Source organism: Erpetoichthys calabaricus, chromosome 4, assembly GCF_900747795.2.
Source record: "Erpetoichthys calabaricus chromosome 4, fErpCal1.3, whole genome shotgun sequence".
NCBI classification, from domain to species: domain Eukaryota; kingdom Metazoa; phylum Chordata; class Cladistia; order Polypteriformes; family Polypteridae; genus Erpetoichthys; species Erpetoichthys calabaricus.
Genome location: NC_041397.2, coordinates 248,385,918 through 248,407,755, shown reverse-complemented (window position 1 = coordinate 248,407,755; position 21,838 = coordinate 248,385,918). Strand labels below are relative to the sequence as shown.

Sequence of the window (21,838 nt, the reverse complement as noted above, 5' to 3'; positions counted from 1 at the left end):
TCCTACTGTCCAGAATGGAGAACATGCTGGGTATCTCTGGCACTACCCTCCAGTGGTTCAAGTCCTATCTGACTGATAGGCAAGAGTTTGTTAGTCTTGGCAAGAGCAGATCCAGCTCAGCGCCAGTCACACAAGGAGTCCCTCAAGGCTGTGTCCTCGGTCCTCTGCTTTTCTGTATTTATATGCTTCCCCTTGGCCATATTATCCGTAGCTATGGACTGGGTTATCATTTTTATGCAGATGATAGTCAACTGTATTTCAAGGTTAAAAGTGGAAATTCATCAGAGCTTTCTCAGCTCACAACCTGCCTTAGTGAAATTAAAACCTGGATGGAGCAGAACTCTTTAAAATTAAATTGCAATAAAACTGAACTCCTGCAAATTGGGACTAAAATGCAACTTAATAAAATGAGCTCCTTCCCAGTCCATCTTGGCGGTGATCTCATCAGACCTGCCTCTACTGTAAAAAAACCTTGGTGTCATTTTTGATTCCTCCCTCTCTTATTCCGCCCACATAAATCACATTAAGAAACTTTCTTACTTTCACCTCCGTAACATATGCCGTGTTCGCTCCTTCCTCTCCTTTTCTAACGCTGAGAAACTTGTCCATGCTTTTATCACATCCCGCATCGATTATTGTAATTCCCTACTGGCAGGTGCCCCTTCTAATCTTATATCACAGCTCCAGCTTATTCAAAACTCAGCTGCAAGAGTCCTTACTCAAACCAGCAGCAGCGAGCACATCACACCCATCCTGCTCCGTCTCCACTGGCTCCCTGTGTCTTACAGAATCGAATATAAAATCCTACTAATAACTTAACAAAGCCTTAAATAACCTCGCGCCAAACTACATCAGTGACCTTCTCCATCACTATGTGCCTGCCCGCCCACTAAGGTCCTCTGATTCTGGCAACCTTGTTGTGCCCCTCACTAATCTACACTCCATGGGTGACAGGGCCTTCAGCTGTATAGCGCCCAGACTCTGGAATGACCTACCAAAATTAATCAGGTCAGCTGACTCCATGAATTCTTTTAAAAAACAACTCAAAACTCATCTGTTCAGGAAGGCTTTTAGCTCTATTTGACTTTATTACCCTTCTCTCAGTTTACTTCTCTGTCAAGATGCTAATGTAACCTGTGTGTGTGTGTGCTAGACCATCAATTATGTTGTCTGTTTCTTTTTTTTTTTTCAGAATTCACTGTCTTAATCTTCTTTATTTATTTATCTGGTTTGTACAATGCTATATACTGTATACGCTGCCATTCTTTATTATATTCTGTAAGTGCCTTGAGCATGGGTAAGGCGCTATATAAATAAAATGTATTATTATTATTATTATTAACTGTATGTTCATGTTATTAAAATCAGTTTTGTCTTTTTTTTTTTATTAGAGGAGCTCCTGAAATCATTAATCATTTGGTTGATAAACCTGCTATGACTGAAGAGATATGTACAAAAGCAATATTACTTCCTGAGTGTGGTGAAGAATTGTACCACAATATTATTACAGATAGTGTTAAGTTAGATCCTTATAAACCCCCTGTTCTTCCTGAAAATATGTGTCAAATGCTGATTACGTGGATTCGGGAAGATGGAATTATTTATGGAATGACCAGAAGTGCTGGTAAGTACAGTCGTTTTTAGGATGCAGAATTAGTGATTATAAGGTTTTATTTGTTTTTTGTGAGTTCTACTTTTTTGTTCATGGGTAAATTATGTAGCATATTTAAATTGTGAACTTTTGATTTATTGGTTTGCACAAAATTGAACTTGGATTCAGTTTGTATGTTTGTCTGTATCTGTTTGCAGCTGTACATTGTTTACATGTTTGTGTGTGTTCTCTCCCGCTATTCTACAGCAGTTTCTTATCCAGAAGTGTACATGTAAAGTTAATTAACTGTATAACATTCTCCAACCTGGTTAATCCAACTCAAGGTCTAAGGAAACCAGAGCCTATTGTGGCAGCACTGGGTATAAGGTCGGAAGCAGCCCCTTACATAGCATTGGTCCGTGACAGGGCCCAATCACTCACAAACCCATCCTCTTTCTCATATAGTGGCCAATTTAAAATCGCCAGTTAACCTTAACTGACACCTTTTACGTTGTAGGTGGGGAAAAAACAAGCAGACATGCAAGGAACTTCATAAAAAACAACCAGATATGTCACTTGAGCTAAGGATATAGGATCCATAAAACAGATTACCCTGGTGCCACTGTGCCTTTTCATTTTAGGTTAATTATCTACATTACATTTATGCTATGTTAAAGAATTTACTGGTGTCTGTGAATGTGCTATCTGACAGACTTGTCTGAACACATAAGTTTAGTTTCTACCGATGCTACCAAAATAGCATCTGGCTTTTCTATGGAAAAATGTGGTTTCAGAAAATGGATAGAAGTAAGCAAAATAAAATGCATCTCTGATTAATTTTTTTTTGCTATCTGTTAAGTAAATCATTTAGTATCATTGTGTTTTGTCCATGAATCTGCCACAATGAAACTGAATGTACTATTGTATCTAAATAATTAGGGTAGCATTGTTTATCATAGTGGAAATTATAGGTCTATTTGGATTTTCAAAGTATTTTTTATTTTTATTTTTTTTGCATAAATATAGAACAGGAGTTCCTTAAGATTCAACAGAAAAGCAAGGAACAGATTAAAAATCTTGAAAATCATCAACCCTATTGCTGGAAGAAAGGAGAAGGCTGCACTGTAAGAGGCAGTGACATGTTCTGGTATCGTGGAAAAGTTCTAGAGGTTGTCGGTGAATGTATCAAGGTATTTTTTAATGTAGAATGTGGAAGATTACATATTGACTGTGGTGTCTTTAAAGATGCTTGTTTAATTGCACTGTATAAAATAATCGGATGGAAAAACCCAAGCAAGGTCAACCTCTGAGAAACCTTGGCCTGCACCTTTAGAGGGAGGAAGACAGGAAGACCGGGGGCATTGTCAATTAAAACTCCTTGTGGGTCTGGCTCCACTGATGGCTGTAGCATAAGGAGATATAGTCAGAGAGTGAGTCTCTAGATGGGTAAATTAATTCTGAAAGATGGGAAGCAAAGGCAGATTAAGACCTTTGGAAAATAGAAGCCATTGCCTCAAGACACTTGACTCTCTCACCACATAGAAAGGGGCAAGGAACCAACCATCATATAACTAAATATGAAATCTTCTGTTATACATTTCTGCCTAGAGTCTGAGCTTCAACCAAATAGTGCTCATATAGGACATCTTCATCGCTCTGAGCAAAAAAGGGCAGACAATTTTGGGCTCACAGTTTTTAACAGCTGACAGTTTCGGACAACCCTGAATTAATGAAAGTACTTACTTCTATTACAAGTGACCTCTCCTAGGAGGGACTTGGGTTAAATCCTTACATCAAACTTTTTTGTTACACACTCAGTTGAATGAAGAAATGTTTTGAGCTTACAGCAAGATTTACTTTACAGAAACTCCTTTCGTTAGTTAACAAACACTGTTTACTATAAAAATGAACATAAAAAACAGTACCAAGTAGTTACTTCAGGGGTAGCTTATTTTTGTGACTGAAGTCTGAAAAGTCCCATGCCCTTTTTAATCATCGTGTCAAAGAAAGAGTACTAACAGAAAAATATGTGTTGTTCACCTTAGTAATAAGGAGGATGTTCCCTTCCCAGGCTCTGTCTTCCTCCGTCTCTTAGCTTCTACTTTTTCCCTACAAAGCTATAAAGAACGCCTCTTTTTAATGTTCTGTCAGATCAATCGTGTGAAATGATATACACTGTTCTGATGGTTGCACGTGTGAACATCTAGCAAAGAAATTCCCATACAGTACACCCCCAAAATTCGCGGGGGTTATGTTCTTAGAGCACCCGTGAATTGTGAAAAACCGCGACTTTTGGATGTGGTTAAAAAATGCCTTTTAAATGTCTATTTTTATAGTTTCAACCCTAAATACAGTATGTCCCCAAAGCACTTTAACACTAGAATTACCAGAGCCTACGAAAAAACTCGTAAATCTGTCCCACCTTAAATCGCGTCTTAAATCCGTTTGCACCTCTCCGCCAGAGTCCTTTGTCATCTAAATGTGCTGATAAACCAAAGCTACTAGCAGCCAGCTATTCCATCCCCCCACCGACTTAGAATGAACTTCTCTCCTAGCTCAAGCCTTGCCTTGATTTGATTACCTGGGATTGAAGTGGAGTTTTACAGTGGAAATAATTCTAGCGTTATTTGGAATACACGCATTTCATGTGTGTTCCATTTCTATAGTAGGCTGTCCAAACACATTTTTAAAACAGAAACGTTTTTCATATTCTAATAGTAAATGACAAAATGTAGGCATAAACTATATAACGTATGAAGCCTGAAGTCCATATATCAAAGAAACACTTTCACAAAAGGTACAAATAAGAGAACACGTGCGCTTTCATTCAAAAAAAAAAAAAAAAAAAAAAAAGCCGCGTTAGCATGCCACATTGACACACTTATTACAACCACCGCGGTGGCGTAATGATATCAGTTCCTGACTGGGGATCAGAGGGTGGCGAGTTCGATCCCGCACGGCTCCACTTCGAGAAATTAACTCCTCTTATTCTTACAATTTTAGAATAACAACATAAATTTGATTTCAGTCTGTAACAGCCGGTGTAACTTATGATACTGGTAAAGGTTAGCTTTTTTTTTTAATTCACTTTTCATTCTCGCAGTCGCATTCAGAATCAATCCATACAACCCCATCTGACACAGCTGGTTTCACATAAATAAAAGTGCACTTTTATTCAAGACTATAACCGAAGAATAAAGAAAGCAAGTTACAGTTGGTGGTTGATACGACAGCTTGCGTGGTGCAATGTTAAGAACTGCTGATTTCCGATCCGTGCTATATAAAATCATCACATTCAAATATTAACAGTTCCCACACACCCAAGGTCCGCCATTCCTACATTTACGACATGTGTACTTGTTGCAGTGTACACACCTCTCTGTGCTATGGTTCCTATTACAGTGAATGAGCACCTGACACTGTACTTTCTTCCCTGGGGGAAGCTGAGGTCTTAGAACGGAAGTTTGTTGACGCTGTGTCATCTTTTCTTTTTCCATCGCCTTTTCCTGTAAGAAGCGACGACGAAGTTCCTCTGCAAGGTGAGCCATGAACACTCTTCTTTTCTCAGCGGACCCCGTGCATGCCTTATACACTACGTGTGCGTTCATCGCTGCTAGGTCAAGGATGTTGTAGAACACAGCAACCGGCCACCTGCGTGTTCCTGTTCGCACTGAACAAGCTCGCGCCTTCTGGTCCATGATGTCAACGCCACGCTGGGGAAAAAAGAAAGACAAATATATGTGACATTTTGAAGAAATCATTTTATCACCAGAATAGCACCAGAATACTTCGTCACACTAATATGTTTTTCATTAGCATACCTTCATGTGGTTGTAGTCTGTGACCGTGTTTGTTTTTTTTTTTTTTTTTATCTTGCCCAATCTCCACATCATGGTGCATTGTGCTGAGAATGCAGACAGACTTCATCTTTTTGGGCACATACACTGTCAGCATGGCACTGGGAGATCTAAACACCAGCGTGGAGAATTGTTCGTGTACTGAACTGACTTTAGCTGCAGGTGGAAGTTCCCGTCGCACTTTATTCATGGTGCCAAGCAGAGCTGTATTGCGGTGCAGCAGTCTATTAGCCAGCGAAAGTGACGTGAAGAAGTTGTCTGTTGTTACGGTTCTGCCTTTTTGGATTGCGGCAGATTTGGAGACAAAGTACATGTGCAATGCCACTCCTTATTTAGGAAAAGATCCCAGTCGTCCCACGGGAGAAAGACTTTCCGAGTCTGTGGTCATAAAGCTTATGGAGCCATTTCTGGACAAAGGCAGAACCGTAACAACAGACAACTTCTTCACGTCACTTTCGCTGGCTAATAGACTGCTGCACCGCAATACAGCTCTGCTTGGCACCATGAATAAAGTGCGACGGGAACTTCCACCTGCAGCTAAAGTCAGTTCAGTACACGAACAATTCTCCACGCTGGTGTTTAGATCTCCCAGTGCCATGCTGACAGTGTATGTGCCCAAAAAGATGAAGTCTGTCTGCATTCTCAGCACAATGCACCATGATGTGGAGATTGGGCAAGATAAAAAAAAAAAAAAAAACAAACACGGTCACAGACTACAACCACATGAAGGTATGCTAATGAAAAACATATTAGTGTGACGAAGTATTCTGGTGCTATTCTGGTGATAAAATGATTTCTTCAAAATGTCACATATATTTGTCTTTCTTTTTTCCCCAGCGTGGCGTTGACATCATGGACCAGAAGGCGCGTGCTTGTTCAGTGCGAACAGGAACACGCAGGTGGCCGGTTGCTGTGTTCTACAACATCCTTGACCTAGCAGCGATGAACGCACACGTAGTGTATAAGGCATGCACGGGGTCCGCTGAGAAAAGAAGAGTGTTCATGGCTCACCTTGCAGAGGAACTTCGTCGTCGCTTCTTACAGGAAAAGGCGATGGAAAAAGAAAAGATGACACAGCGTCAACAAACTTCCGTTCTAAGGCCTCAGCTTCCCCCAGGGAAGAAAGTACAGTGTCAGGTGCTCATTCACTGTAATAGGAACCATAGCACAGAGAGGTGTGTACACTGCAACAAGTACACATGTCGTAAATGTAGGAATGGCGGACCTTGGGTGTGTGGGAACTGTTAATATTTGAATGTGATGATTTTATATAGCACGGATCGGAAATCAGCAGTTCTTAACATTGCACCACGCAAGCTGTCGTATCAACCACCAACTGTAACTTGCTTTCTTTATTCTTCGGTTATAGTCTTGAATAAAAGTGCACTTTTATTTATGTGAAACCAGCTGTGTCAGATGGGGTTGTATGGATTGATTCTGAATGCGACTGCGAGAATGAAAAGTGAATTAAAAAAAAAAAAAAAGCTAACCTTTACCAGTATCATAAGTTACACCGGCTGTTACAGACTGAAATCAAATTTATGTTGTTATTCTAAAATTGTAAGAATAAGAGGAGTTAATTTCTCGAAGTGGAGCCGTGCGGGATCGAACTCGCCACCCTCTGATCCCCAGTCAGGAACTGATATCATTACGCCACCGCGGCGGTTGTAATAAGTGTGTCAATGTGGCATGCTAACGCGGCTTTTTTTTTTTTTTTTTTTTGAATGAAAGCGCACGTGTTCTCTTATTTGTACCTTTTGTGAAAGTGTTTCTTTGATATATGGACTTCAGGCTTCATACGTTATATAGTTTATGCCTACATTTTGTCATTTACTATTAGAATATGAAAAACGTTTCTGTTTTAAAAATGTGTTTGGACAGCCTACTATAGAAATGGAACACACATGAAATGCGTGTATTCCAAATAACGCTAGAATTATTTCCACTGTAAAACTCCACTTCAATCCCAGGTAATCAAATCACGGCAAGGCTTGAGCTAGGAGAGAAGTTCATTCTAAGTCGGTGGGGGGATGGAATAGCTGGCTGCTAGTAGCTTTGGTTTATCAGCACATTTAGATGACAAAGGACTCTGGTGGAGAGGTGCAAACGGATTTAAGACGCGATTTAAGGTGGGACAGATTTACGAGTTTTTTCGTAGGCTCTGGTAATTCTAGTGTTAATTTTGTTGCAAACTCAGCGTAATACATTACCTAAAAAATGACTTTAATACATTACCTAAAAACAGAATGTAAAGGTAAACCCCTCTACTGTACTGCTGTGTCTGCCGCGGTTCTAGAAAGTAAAATACCGATGTTACCGCTATATGTACTGTAATTCATGCAAGCACGTTTTCTTTGGTATGTGCTGTCATTTTCTTTGTTATATGTAGAGTAAATACATAATAATTTCATTTTATTAAAGTACAGTAAAATGTACGGGTACTCACCAATGATGAATGATATTGATGATGATGATGAAGTAGCTTTAAAACTTTTATAGATTTAAAACTCCTCAGGTGGTACCTCTTCTTCAGGCGCTTCAGGAGTCGTCGTATCTTTGTATGGGTGTTCTTCTGGTGGGGTTTCGTGCTGGCTTTTCTTTATAGGTTTCAGGAACATTGTGATAGGAAGTTGCTACATTGTCTCCTGTAGCGAACTGCTGGTACAATTTCCGTGCTTTCTCACGGATGATGTTACCGTCTTCCTGCAGTCGGTGATCCACAGTGCCAAAGCAGGTCCGATCCTGACAATATTTTTATTCCTTGCGGTCTTTTCCTTTTTGGCACTATCACAGAAACTGCTTTGTTCTTCTTTATGTAGCATACGGTGCTTTCATTAATGCCATAGTGACGCGCTACTGCAGCATAATTTTTTAGTTCCCGGAGCAAATCAACCTTCTCCTGGAGTGTTTTAAACTTCATTTGGCACTTAGGCTCAGTTCCAGAAGCCTTAGAAGGTGCAGAGCGGTTCAATGACATTGTGTGCGTTTAGAAATAACAAAACAATAAAAGCGTGGTGGTAAACCCACTCACCTGGAGACGCGTCACAAAGCAGCAGTCAATCATCAGCAAGGAGAAATGAATAACACTCTCGGATTGGCTACTTTCACCATCCCAAACCGCGTTTCCCTCAGCGGTGGTAAACCCATTCACCAGGAGACGCGTCACATGGCAGCAGTCAATCAGCAGCAAGGAGAAATGAATAACGCTCTTGGATTGGCTACTTTCACCATCTCCAAACTGTGGTTGCTTCCTATTCTCTCTACAGCGCAGTATTGCCACGAAAAAAGCCATAACAAATTGCAGAGGATATTTGCGCTTTCCGCTAACAATTAATAGTTAGGTTCTAAGAAAAAATCCACGACTGGCTGAGTCCACGAACCCTGAACCGCGATTTTGCGGGGGTCTACTGTACATGTGATCCATAGTTGACATGGTAATAACATCCAGATGTTAGTACTCTTGACGTATCCTCTTTGATGTCTTATACTTAGTGTAAAGTGCTACTTTTCCTGTCACTTCCCTTTTCTAGCAGAAGCCAAAATGTATGTGGCACACATTAACCATTTATCTTCTCTCCATTAAAAAAATCCTACAGTTGGAGGGGCTACCATTCTTAATTTACTTTTAGTTTTTTTATTTTTGTTTGTTTGGGAAAGATAAAAGGCTTGACTTGATGAGGATAAATGTTTATTTTGAAAAACTTTCATTTAAAATATAAGAAGCTGTAAAACTGTATTTTCATCAGATAATTAGCAATGTATTTATTGATGTCATTATCAACCATTTTTGCATTTGAGTAATGAAGTACTCCCAAACATTTTTCTATCAACTTGTGGACCCTCCACCCCCACCCTTTTTCAGATAAGAATATAGCATTGTTCATCTTTGGCCTATATTTTGTCGTGGTTGAGACCAGTGCAGAAAAACCTATCTCACACAGGTAGGATCTAACAGATGGTAGCAGTATGGTCAGAGCTGTGTGGTCTAGTAATGGGAACTACTTTAGACTTGAACTTGAGTCTCATTGATGAATCGAAGGTCACATCAATTAACTGTTCCTGTTCTCATGTGCCAAAGTTAGCAACTGGCGTTACTCATAAAGGGTCTGTGATCCAGTGATACTTTGCAGTACCTTCCACTGAGAAATAACCTTTACATGGCTGGGATTATGAACTTTCACACACAGAATTACTGCATTAGGCAATCCGTGTATGACTATATGTGTATGTGTATTTTTCTACTTTTATTTTTCTATTTTTATTTATTGATCACTCCTACCACTTTATTTTATGTGGATTTGTTCCCTGGACACACTTACTTTTACAACGTGGGCATGGATTTTTACACGCCGAGACTCGCCTATTCAAGTACTCAACTTCGAGCGCCGAGAACAAATGCCAGTGCCGGCGTGGTTCCCCATTTAAAATGTGAATTTTCCCTTGGTGATTAATAAAGTATCTATCTATCTATCTATCTATCTATCTATCTATCTATCTATCTATCTATCTATCTATCTATCTATCTAATTTATTGACCTCAGTGAATGATGTATGCAAGTTTCATGCAGAAGCTGGCATTATTAATCTTGTGGGCATGTTAATTACTTTTTTCTTCTAAGACGATTATGTTCTCATCCAAAAGTTCAAATACACTGGTTGTTTACCTTCCTATGTGATATGCTTCAATCTCATGTCCTCACATTGTGCAGTTGCAGAATTTTTTTTTGTTATTTGATAGTTCTGAACACAAACTGTACATTCATTATATACAGTACACCCCCAAAATTCGCGGGGGATTACGTTCCTAGAGCACCCGCGAATTGTGAAAAAACGTGAATTTTGGATGTGGTTAAAAAAAAATGCCTATTTTTATAGTTTAAACCCTAAATATGCCCCCAAAACACCTTTAATTTCAAACTCAGCTTAATACATTACCTAAAAAAAATGTAAAGGTAAACCTGTATACTGTACTGCTATGTCTCCCACAGTGCTAGAATGTAAAATACCGATGTTACCACTATATGTACTGTAATTCATGCAAGCGCGTTTTCATTGCCAGAAGCCTTAGAAGGTGCAGGGCGTTTCAGCGGCATCTTGGGGCTTTAACCCTTAAACTGCTACATACTTGGGGGTTAATGCATCCCTGGACGCCAAATACTTTTTTGCTGCACTTTAAGTAAACGTCACAATTCACAAAGAAAAAGTGAAATTTTAATAGAACACATTTGTTTCATGCAAAGAGCATCACAATTACTGCAACACTGATAATCTTGCACACTGCTAATGAACTGTAAAAACTATTTAAAAAAAACTACTGGAACAATATGTACAAGATGCAACTGACGCCATGGATGAAATTAAGTAAATCATCGAGCCATCTGCGCTTGAACTGGCAGCACACAAGCACACAGAGGTAAACGTTGACACTGTCTCAATCCCAGAGACAGTGAGGCTGCAGTGTGTCAGGCTTGGTTCACAGAATTGCACAGAAACACAGGAGATTGTAGAGACAGTAACTTTATTCAAACACTTCAAACAAATGTGTCTCTTTCAGAAGTAAAACAAGCTCAGTATGCAGTTATTTCTCGAATAAAGAATAGACAAACATCATAGGGGAGCACAACGGGAGCAGGACCCCCAACAAGAGCAGAGGATGTCTGGGGGAGGAGAGAGAAACAAAGCAATCAGCCAAAAAGGACAGGTGCTGTTCAGGCTTTTAAGTATGCGTAGCGTCGCGTGAGAAGCATATCACGCAACAGAGCAGCAAGTAAGGGAGCAATGTGAAAGTAGTCTATCAGTGTTTTTTAAGAGGGTTTTTTTGAGGAGTGTCCGTGTCTTCTAGGGGTGCATTCAGCGCCCCTGCTCACAAGGGGCTGGCAGTGGTCATGAGCTGGCTGCACGACGAGTGTACGGCACTGACTGATCAGCTCCTGCATGCTCGCAAATGGCACTGGGAAATGACTATAGCTGGTTGTGGCGGTTTAAGGGTTAAGAGGAACAAAACGGAAAACACAAGAACACTCAGCTGGGGATGCATCACAGTCAATCAGCAGCAAGGAGAAATGAATAACGCTGTAGCGGTCCGGTGCCACTAAGATTCACACCATCGAGATGATATTAATTTATTTTTATGGTGGAGATTGCAGGGACGCACCCAGCCTTGACCCGACCCGCATGCAGTCACAAACAGACAAAAACAAAGCAATCCGGTAATCAAACACCAAGTAAAGAATGTAATGCAAATAAATGAAAACAACAATACCACCCCTATTCCCCTTACAGCGATTACAAATTAAATACAACAAAGCACCAACAAAACACACACAGTAAATCATGAAAACGTTAATGAAAAATGGCAACGGATAAAATGTAATGATGAAAATACAGTAATCCCTTGCTATATCGCGCTTCGCCTTTCGCGGCTTCACTCCATCGCGGATTTTATATGTAAGCATATTTAAATATATATCGCGGATTTTTTGCTGGTTCGCGGATTTCTGCGGACAATGGGTCTTTTAATTTCTGGTACATGCTTCCTCAGTTGGTTTGCCCAGTTGATTTCATACAAGGGACGCTATTGGCAGATGGCTGAGAAGCTACCCAACTTACTTTTCTCCCTCTCTCGCGCTGACTTTCTCTGATCCTGATGTAGGGGGATTGAGCAGGGGGGCTGTTCGCACACCTAGACGATACGGACGCTCGTCTAAAAATGCTGAAAGATTATCTTCACGTTGCTACCTTCTGTGCAAGCTGCTTCCTGAAGCGACATGCTGCACGGTGCTTCGCATACTTAAAAGCTCGAAGGGCACGTATTGATTTGTGCTTGTTTGTTTTTCTCTGTCTTTCTCTCTCTCTCTCTGCTCCTGACGGAGGGGGTGTGAGCTGCCACCTTCAACAGCTTTGTGCCACGGTGCTTCGCATACTTAAAAGCCAAACAGCCCTATTGATTTGTTTGCTTTTCTCTATCTCTCTGACATCTGCTCCTGACGCGCACTCCTTTGAAGAGGAAGATATGTTTGCATTCTTTTAATTGTGAGACGGAACTGTCATCTCTGTCTTGTCATGGAGCACAGTTTAAACTTTTGAAAAAGAGACAAATGTTTGTTTGCAGTGTTTGAATAACGTTCCTGTCTCTCTACAACCTCCTGTGTTTCTGCGCAAATCTGTGACCCAAGCATGACAATATAAAAATAACCATATAAACATATGGTTTCTACTTCACGGATTTTCTTATTTCGCGGGTGGCTCTGGAACGCAACCACCGCGATGGAGGAGGAATTACTGTAGATAGTCCAGAGATCTGTATGTTGAATGGGAATGTAAAGATAGTCCTACAGCTAGTTCCTGAAATGGTGAAGATGGGTTCAGGAGCGCTTCTTTCTTTGCAGGATGGCTATGAATCCACTTAGTCCTCATGTACACAGGCAGATGGCAGACAATGCAGACGGCAAAAACGAAACAATCCAGGACAAAACAAATAAGTACAAGTAACCCAACAGAAGGCAGAGAGACAGGAACTTGTAACACAAATTACAAAAACCTTTTTTTTTTTTTTTGCTTTTGGTCACCGGCCCCCTTTTTAAAAGCCGCACTGACATCCTTTGACCCCAATAGCCCCAGCACCCTCAGCAAAAAATTCAATCAGAGCCACTGCAGGGACTGCTCGGAGTCGCAGTTTCAAATTCTATTGGCTACTTTCACCATCCCAAGCCACGTTTCCTCTACAGTTGCTTCCTGTTCTCTCTACAGTACAGTATTGCCACGAAAAAAGCCATAAAAATTGGGGAGGATATTTGCGGTTTCTGCTAACAATTATTAGATAGGTTCTAAGAAAAAATCCACGAATGACTGAGGCCGCAAACTCTGAACTGCAACTTCGCGAGGGTCTACTGTATTGGTGATCCAGGAGATATATTTTATAGTTCCTAGTTGCTGCCTGCATGAGTTATGAAAATTAAATAAAAAAAAAAAAAAAGGTACAGGGATTAGACTGTTGAGGGCAGGAGTAAAGTCATTTTCTCTGATGAATCCCCTTTCTGCTTGTTTAATAGAAGTTTGATTTTTCATCCAGATTCTGTGATGTTTATTCCATAGACATTATTTAAAATGAGTAATTGAGGCCATAAATAAATACAGCCAAATCCACACAAACCATCTGACAGGGAGAAAGGATTACTTCCATATAAGCAATCTGACAGGGTGAAGGCACAGCTGAGATGGGAATAGACAAGTGGAGGAACTTCAGGCAGGATATTAAAGTGCTGATGTGCTTTCTGTTTGGTGATGGTCAGTGTATGGTTAGGGGGCTAGTGTCTGCTCTTTAGAATCGCACTCTATTAGCAAAGAATGAATCCCATGTTTGGCAAATGCATGTTCTTCTTTTGGAAACAGACCATGAGAAAAGTATAAAGCTCTGGAAATTTTGCTGAACATTACAGCTCACCTACGGATAGATGGAAGGCACTGCTGCTTCCTTTACCTAGGAGGCATGCCTCCCAACACTCTCGAAGTGGCTAGAGCCAACTGCAGAAATCCCGTTATTGTATACTTTTGCCAGTCTTGAGTGGCCCTGAGTGACTAGTTTTAGAAGCGTGCGTTAAAGTAGTTTGTTAGCATTATTCTTTTATTATTAGTCTAAATCTACTCACACTGGGCTAGTTTAGAAACGCCAGTTAATGTAATCCATGTGTTTTTAAATTTTGCCCACTGGACTAGATGGACACAAACCATGCAAACATAGAGAGAACATGACATTCCCAATGTGTAGCAACCGAGTGCAGAATTTGAAACCCGCAAGGCAGCACTCCTGTGCCATGCAGTATAGAGTGTGTGTGGTTTTTTAATAAAATCACTCTTGCTTGCAATTTTTCTTTTTTTATAGTTATAAATTCAGTGGCAAAAGGCAATCATAATATTTACAATTTGTCATGTAACACACAATTTCAACCTCCTCCAAGATTTATTTATTAAGATTAGTAACATGTTATGTGAAGTGTTAGCTTTTCTTTGCACCAACATTTTAATAATTAAGCAAAGTGTGTAATTTCTTTAGTGTTTTTTTTCTTCATCTTAGAATCACCAGCATACCACTAGAAATGGATATTTTATCTATATCTATATATGTATGTATGTATAGAGGTATATATATTCCCAGAGAGCATGCACAAGATGCAGTTAAGAATGAACAGTGTGAATGTCTTGACACTTTTTAGAACAATATGGGTTTTGTGCGATGTGACTAAGACTAATCTTTTGTTTTTTTTAATCATGAATATATGCTCAAGAATAATTAATTTTTAAATACAAAACATATAATAGGATTCAAGTGCAAATCAATATTATGACTTGTGGTTTTGCATATTACCTTCCATTCTACAACCGCCATAGACCAACACTAAGATCTCCCTTTCAGACTATTAAATGCAAAACATTCTTGCTTTATTTCTCTTATTTTCTTCAGAATTAAATTAACTTTTTACTGAGATTGTTTTTCTGAGCATCTTATTCTTTTAGTATCACAATATTTATCTGCATAAAATCAGTACATTTTAATGACTTTTGTTGTAGCACTCTCTCTGCACATTGCAGGGAAAGTTAGTTTGATGTCAGATTTAATATAGTTTCAGTTTCTAAAGTTACTGTAAACCAAAGTACATGTGACATCATTCAGCCTGTCCTGGTTTTCAGGCATTAGACTTTAAATGCAAAGTAGTATCATAGGACTACGAAAGGAATACATCATATCAAATTAGACAGTTTGTGTGAATACCCAAGACCAGTACATTGTCAGATATGTTTTTGCTATAAATACTATTTTTCCAGCAGTATTAGCACAACATCATACATTCAACAGTAACAACATTTGTATCTTATGAAATTCAATATTCTAGTCTTGAGTTGAATGTGTTCCTCCTTTTTTTGATGGCTTCAAAAGTGTGATTGACACAGTTTACAATACAGTCATGGCAAAGTTTTGAGAATGACACAAGTATTGGTTTTCACAAAGTTTGCTGCTACAGTGTTTTTAACACATGTGTACCCTGTAATTTGGTTTCATTTTGTGATTCTTTATCATGTATGTTGGGCTTATTGACAGTTACATCTAAATACTGTCATTTATGAACAGACTAAAATTTTGTAACGTCATCTGTATCTGTCTTGCACCCTGTCGATTTAGTGAATGGCAGCTTAGAAGCTTCCCTAGTACACTTGTTACATTCTCCACTGCTAATCCAAAGCCGAGTCTCGGCTCCATTGCCAGTAGAGAGATATAATCCTCCCAGCTGATCATGCCCGTGAATCACCCACAAGGAAGAATCCAGGAGGTATCTGTATCAGATACCCAAACCACCTCAGTTGGCTCCTCTCGATGCATAGGGTCAGCAGCTCTATTCCGAGATTCCAGCCACCCTGCAGAGAAAATTTATTTTGGCTGTTTGTACCTGCGATCTTATTCTTTTGATCATTACCCAAAGCTCATGACCACAGGTGAGGTAGGGATGTAGATTTACTGGTAAATCGTGAGCTTCACCTTCTGACTCAACTCCTTCTTCACCACTACAGATTGGTATAGCGACTGCATAATTGCACTTCCTACCCCAGTCCATCAGTTGATCTCCCCATCCCATTTCCCCTTACTTGTGAACAAGACCTCAAGGTACTTAAACACCTCCACTTGATGCAGTAACTCACCTTCTGATCCTCATACCTGCCACTTTACACTCAGTCACAAACACGCCCAATGCAGGCTGAAGTTTGCAGCCCAGTGAAGCCAACAGAACCATGTCATCTGCAAAAAGCAGTGACGAGATTTTAAGGTCACCAAAATGGACACACACCCCTCCCCAGCTGTGTCTTGGTATTCTGGCCATAAAAAAACACAAACAGGACAGGAGACAAAGCACAGCCCTGGCATATTCCCACGCCCACTGGAAGCGGTACTGAAGTTTTTCCGAGTATGCAGACACAGCTCTCACTCTGATTATTCCGGGACTGAATAGCCTTCATTATGGTTCCCAAAACCCCATACTCCCCTAGCAGCCCCCATAGTATCCCTTGAGGAACACTGTCATATACTCTCACTTCAATCTTCATGAGGGTAAGGAGCTGGTCTGCCATTCCACGGCACTGGATATAATCCACATTGCTCCTCCTGGATCTGAGGTTCCATTATTGGGTGGAGACACTTTTCATGTACCCTGACATAAGCTTTCCCAGGAATGCTGGGTAGTGTGATTCCCCATTAGTTGGAGCACACCCTCCTGTACCACTTTTTTAAAATGGGAAACTACCCTGTCAGCCATGACAGCTCAACAGTGTCCAGAGTCTTCAGCATTTCTGGGCAAATCTCATCCACCCCCAGGGCCTTGCCACTGCAAGTTGTTTAACTATCTCAGTGACCTTCCTCAAGGAAATGGGTATTGATCCACCATATCAGCTTCTGTCTCTTAGTTGCCTGATGGTTTGCCAGAACCTCTTTGAGCCCGATCAATAGTTGCTTTACATGGTCTCTCTGAAATCCTCCCACACCCAGGTTTTTGCTTTCCTGACCGCCAAGGCGATATCCCTTTTGGCCTGTCAGTTCCTCTCTGCTGCTTCAAGAGTCTCCCGTGCTAACCATACTGGGAAGGCCTCTTTTTTCAGTTTGGCATCCATCACCTGTCCACCATTGGGACCTTGGGTAACCACTTCGAGAGGCACCTATGTGCTTCAATCTGTAGCTCTTTGAAGCTGCTTCCACAATGAAGGCTTTGAACAAGACCCATTTTTATCTCTCTGTCCCCAGCCTCCCCTGGGATGCGGCATAAGCTCTTTGAGAGGTTGGAGTTGGAAGTCTTCTGGACAGGGTCCTCCCCTAGACGTTCCCAGCTCATCCTCACTACTCGTCTGTCCAGGCGCCTCCCCTACCATCTGACCTTACTCACCACCAGGTGGTGATCAGTTGACAACTGCGCCCAATCTGTACCCAAGTGTCCAGAACATACGGCTGCAAATCTGATGATGCAGTTATGAAATATAGTATAGATCTTTGGCCTGAGGTACTCTGTTACCAAGTATACTTATGTGCCACCTTATTGCTCGTACTTGGTGCTTGTTATGGACAAACCGTGCCTAGTACAGGAGGCTTAACAATTAAACACCGCTTGGGTTTAGGTTAGGGAGGCCGTTCCTCCCAATCATGCCTCTCCAGGTATCTCCATCATTACCCTTGTGGGCACTGAAGTCTCCCAGCAGAACTATGGACTCACCAGCTGGGACACTTTCCAGGATCCCCTCCAGTGATCCAAGAAGTCCTGGTACTCTGATCTGACATTTGGTGCATAGACTCATATGACCGTCAGAGTCCTTCCATCTAATAGTTGTTTTTTTCATCAGGATTAATCTACAATGATGTCTGTCGATGAGAAGAAAAAGTTATTTTTATGCAGAAAATGTTAGGGGTCTGTGTGTTTTTATTTTATTAATAGAATAGAACCTCATCTCATGCAGATTAAACCAAACTCACAGAAAATGTATTGGGACTTAAGGAATAAACAAATGAATTCTAAAATAAGCATAGTTTATGGCTTTGCCCACTAAATTTCCTAAGACTATAGGCCTTAGTTATACTGCTGTTATCTCAGCTCAAATGCATGAGAAGTACTATGTAAGTAATTAAGTATCTATACATATTAATAAAAGGCAAAGCCCTCACTGACTGACTGACTGACTCACTCATCACTAATTCTCGAACTTCCCGTGTAGGTGGAAGGCTGAAATTTGGCAGGCTCATTCCTTACAGCTTACTTACAAAAGTTAGGCAGGTTTCATTTCGAAATTCTACGCGTAATGGTCATAACTGGAACATATTTTTTGTCCATACACTGTAATGGAGGAGGCGGAGTCACGTATCGCGTCATCACGCCTCCTACGTAATCACGTGAACTAAAAACAAGGAAGACATTTACAGCACGAGTCAAACGCGGGAACGAAGGTAAATGACGTTAATTTTTGACTGTCTTTTAATACTGTGTAAGCATACATATTAACACGTGCAATTAAACGTGTGCATTTACGGGGTGATTTCTCAGGCTTAAAAGCTCGCCTTTTATCAAACGCGGGAACAAAGGTAACTGACGTTGTTCACTGTCTTTTAATACTGTATAACCATACATATTAACACATGTGCAATTAAACGTGTGCATTTACGGGGTGATTTCTCAGGCTTAAAAGCTCGACTTTTACTAAAAGGGTAAATGCAAAACTATTTTCAATCAGTTTATTGAAACGCTCCCGTTAAGGATTGCAATAACATATTCGCGAGATAAAAGAATGAAGTAGGGGGAAATGAAGGAGGAGCCGCAAACAGCGAAGAGCAAAAAATTAATTAAACAATCGAGAAGGGAGCGAGTTAAGCATACAAGCATGTTCATAAGGGAAACAAAGCACGGTGTAAAACGTAAGTTTAAATTAAGTTTATAGAAACGCTCCCGCTGCGGATTGCAATAACATATTCGCGAGATAAAAGTTTAATGAGAAGACACGAGGTATAAATGAACCACACGCCGTGGCGCAATGTTAGGGGCAACAGTTTCAACCATTCTATGATCTGCTTCTCGCAACTGAAAGACAGCACATGGCGGATGTTAGCCGACTTGCTGACCGCAACGTTAGGGGCTTCAACTCTGGCGCTGACGCCACATCTCAGTGCCAACACTTTGCAGACTCTACTTAAAAGTCACGCCCTCCTCACTGGACAGTTAAAAAGACCATCATCAAACTAACGATGACATCAAGTATTACCCAATCAAAAGTAGGAAAGGAGGCATCTTCATAAAATGCGTGTGGGATGATTTGCATGAGACGCTGCTTTAAAAAAAATGATAAAATAAATATGGGACAAATCCCGTCCAGTATTGATTCAAAACGGGACGCGCAATTTCATTCTCAAATGCGGCAGGATTCCGTATTTTAAAGGACGGGTGGCAACCCTACAGTGCCAGGTAACCACCCATACAATCAGATTGTGATTCAGACTAGGAATGCAATGAATGTAATTACCCCGATCTACATACAAGGAGAAAGTCTTGCAACATTCAAAGATGATGGTTTGGGATAAGTACACCATACAACATAAAACAGCTTATGAAGCCTTGAACCGAAAAAAGCAAGATCTCAGAGATCGTAAAAAAAAAAAATAGGAGGTAATGTCGTTTTACTCGCTGTAGATTTTAGTCAAACATTACCAGTTATTCCACGAGGGAGACCAGCAGATGAACTCAACGCGTGTTTAAAATCCATGCTTCTCTCACGCTCGGTTATATGTCGCGTGTTCTCGGGTAGGTACACCAAAAAATGTATACATTTAAGCATGTAATGGGCAAACAAAAAATGAGGTATACCCGAAGGCACTGCAGTAGTACTTAATCTAACTTTACTTCTTAAATGTTAATGTTTTACTGTTTAATAATTTATACGCTTCTTATATGTTGTTCAAATTCTTTTATCAAAATACCAGTGACAGCGCAATGCACGATAACATGGAGTGAATACACCATACGCATCCGCCCACGGCCGCCCTGGTGTGCGCAGATAGGAGTTGATTCTACAATAAAGTAAAATAAACATAAAAAGAGTAATACAATCATCACCCATAAAGCGGATAGTAGACGTGACGTACTATATGTGTACCACATTTCAAGTGTATAGGTGAAACGGTTTGCGAGCTACAGGTGATTTAAAATCCTGGACAGACACACAAATTGCCACGGTAGCAAATTACAGAAGAAGATTTTACTGTTTAATAATTTATATTTATATGAAATGTGCTTCTTATATATTACTTCATATTCTCATATGATAATGATGTTAATGTTTATATTGATTTCTATGTTATTGAAACTGCATGTATGTGTGTATATGTATGTGTATGTATATATATATATATATATATATATATATATATATACTAGCAAAATACCCGCGCTTCGCAGCGGAGAAGTAGTGTGTTAAAGAGGTTATGAAAAAAAAGGAAACATTTTAAAAATAACGTAACATGATTGTCAATGTAATTGTGTTGTCATTGTTATAAGTGTTGCTGTCTTTTATATATATATATATATATATATATATATATATATATATATATATATATAATATACACACACACATAAACATTTATATACATATACATATATATACACATCTACATATATATACACACATACATAAACACACACATAAGACTTATTGACTGAAACCGGCTTTCACGAAAAAAGTTAGGGCTTTGCTACAGGATACACCCTCCACAAGTTAACCAAGTAAAAATAAAATATAAATTTCTGTTTTATTTAAACCTTTTAAGTTCGTATGCATAGCCCCATTTGGCTGTTTAATTTTTTTTTTCTTTCTTCAGTAATATTTAAAAAGAACATATGCATTTTACTTTTTTTGTATCTCTGTAGTAATATTTTAGTGTAAAAGAATAACCAGTATTTAAACCTTTTATGTTACTTTATACATTTATTTTACACAATGTTGAAAAATTAATAAGAAAGCTACATATTTTGGCAGCTGCTGCTTTCATTTTCAATGAAATGAAAAAAGCTCTCCAAGAGAAAACGTCAATGAAGAAGAAACAGTTTGCACTATCTAAAAATCAGAAACCCTCATTTATAAAAGTTTGCTGCAGATGACTTAACTGAAAATAAATGAATAGTTCCTATTTGTATAATACATCCATCCATCCATCCATCCAGTTTCCAACCCGCTGAATCCGAACACAGGGTCACGGGGGTCTGCTGGAGCCAATCCCAGCCAACACAGGGCACAAGGCAGGGAACCAATCCTGGGCAGGGTGCCAACCCACCGCAGGACACACACAAACACACCCACACACCAAGCACACACCAGGGCCAATTTAGAATCGCCAATCCACCTAACCTGCATGTCTTTGGACTGTGGGAGGAAACCGGAGCGCCCGGAGGAAACCCACGCAGACACGGGGAGAACATGCAAACTACACACAGGGAGGACCCGGGAAGCGAACCCGGGTCCCCATGTCTCCCAACTGCGAGGCAGCAGCGCTACCCACTGCGCCACCGTGCCGCCCTGTATAATACATATTTATCTATTTTACTTATGCCTTTATTCCACCAACTTACAACATCTGAGGTACAATTTGTTACATTACTTTTGTTTTTTGCAGCACAGGCAGGTGAAGTGACTTCCTCAGGGTCACACAATGGTGTCAGTACCAGGATTTGAACTGACAAGCTCCGGGTTTACTGAAATATTACTGAAGAAAGAAAAAAAACGAAAACGGGCAAATGGGGCTATGCATACAAATGTCCATCCATCCATTATCCAACCTGCCATATCCTAAATACAGGAGCCAATAAGTAGATATGTA

General features: G+C 40.1%; 1 protein-coding gene across 1 annotated transcript in view; it reads left to right on the top strand.

The window, feature by feature from the left end:
- The window catches only part of rnf17 (ring finger protein 17), a 234,783-nt gene that overhangs the window by 120,397 nt on the left and 92,548 nt on the right, over window positions 1-21,838 (top strand). Inside the window, exons 13-14 of the mRNA XM_051926656.1 lie at window positions 1,392-1,624; window positions 2,618-2,781. Of these exons, the coding sequence (XP_051782616.1) occupies window positions 1,392-1,624; window positions 2,618-2,781 (397 nt within the window). The remainder of the gene's footprint in view (window positions 1-1,391; window positions 1,625-2,617; window positions 2,782-21,838) is intronic.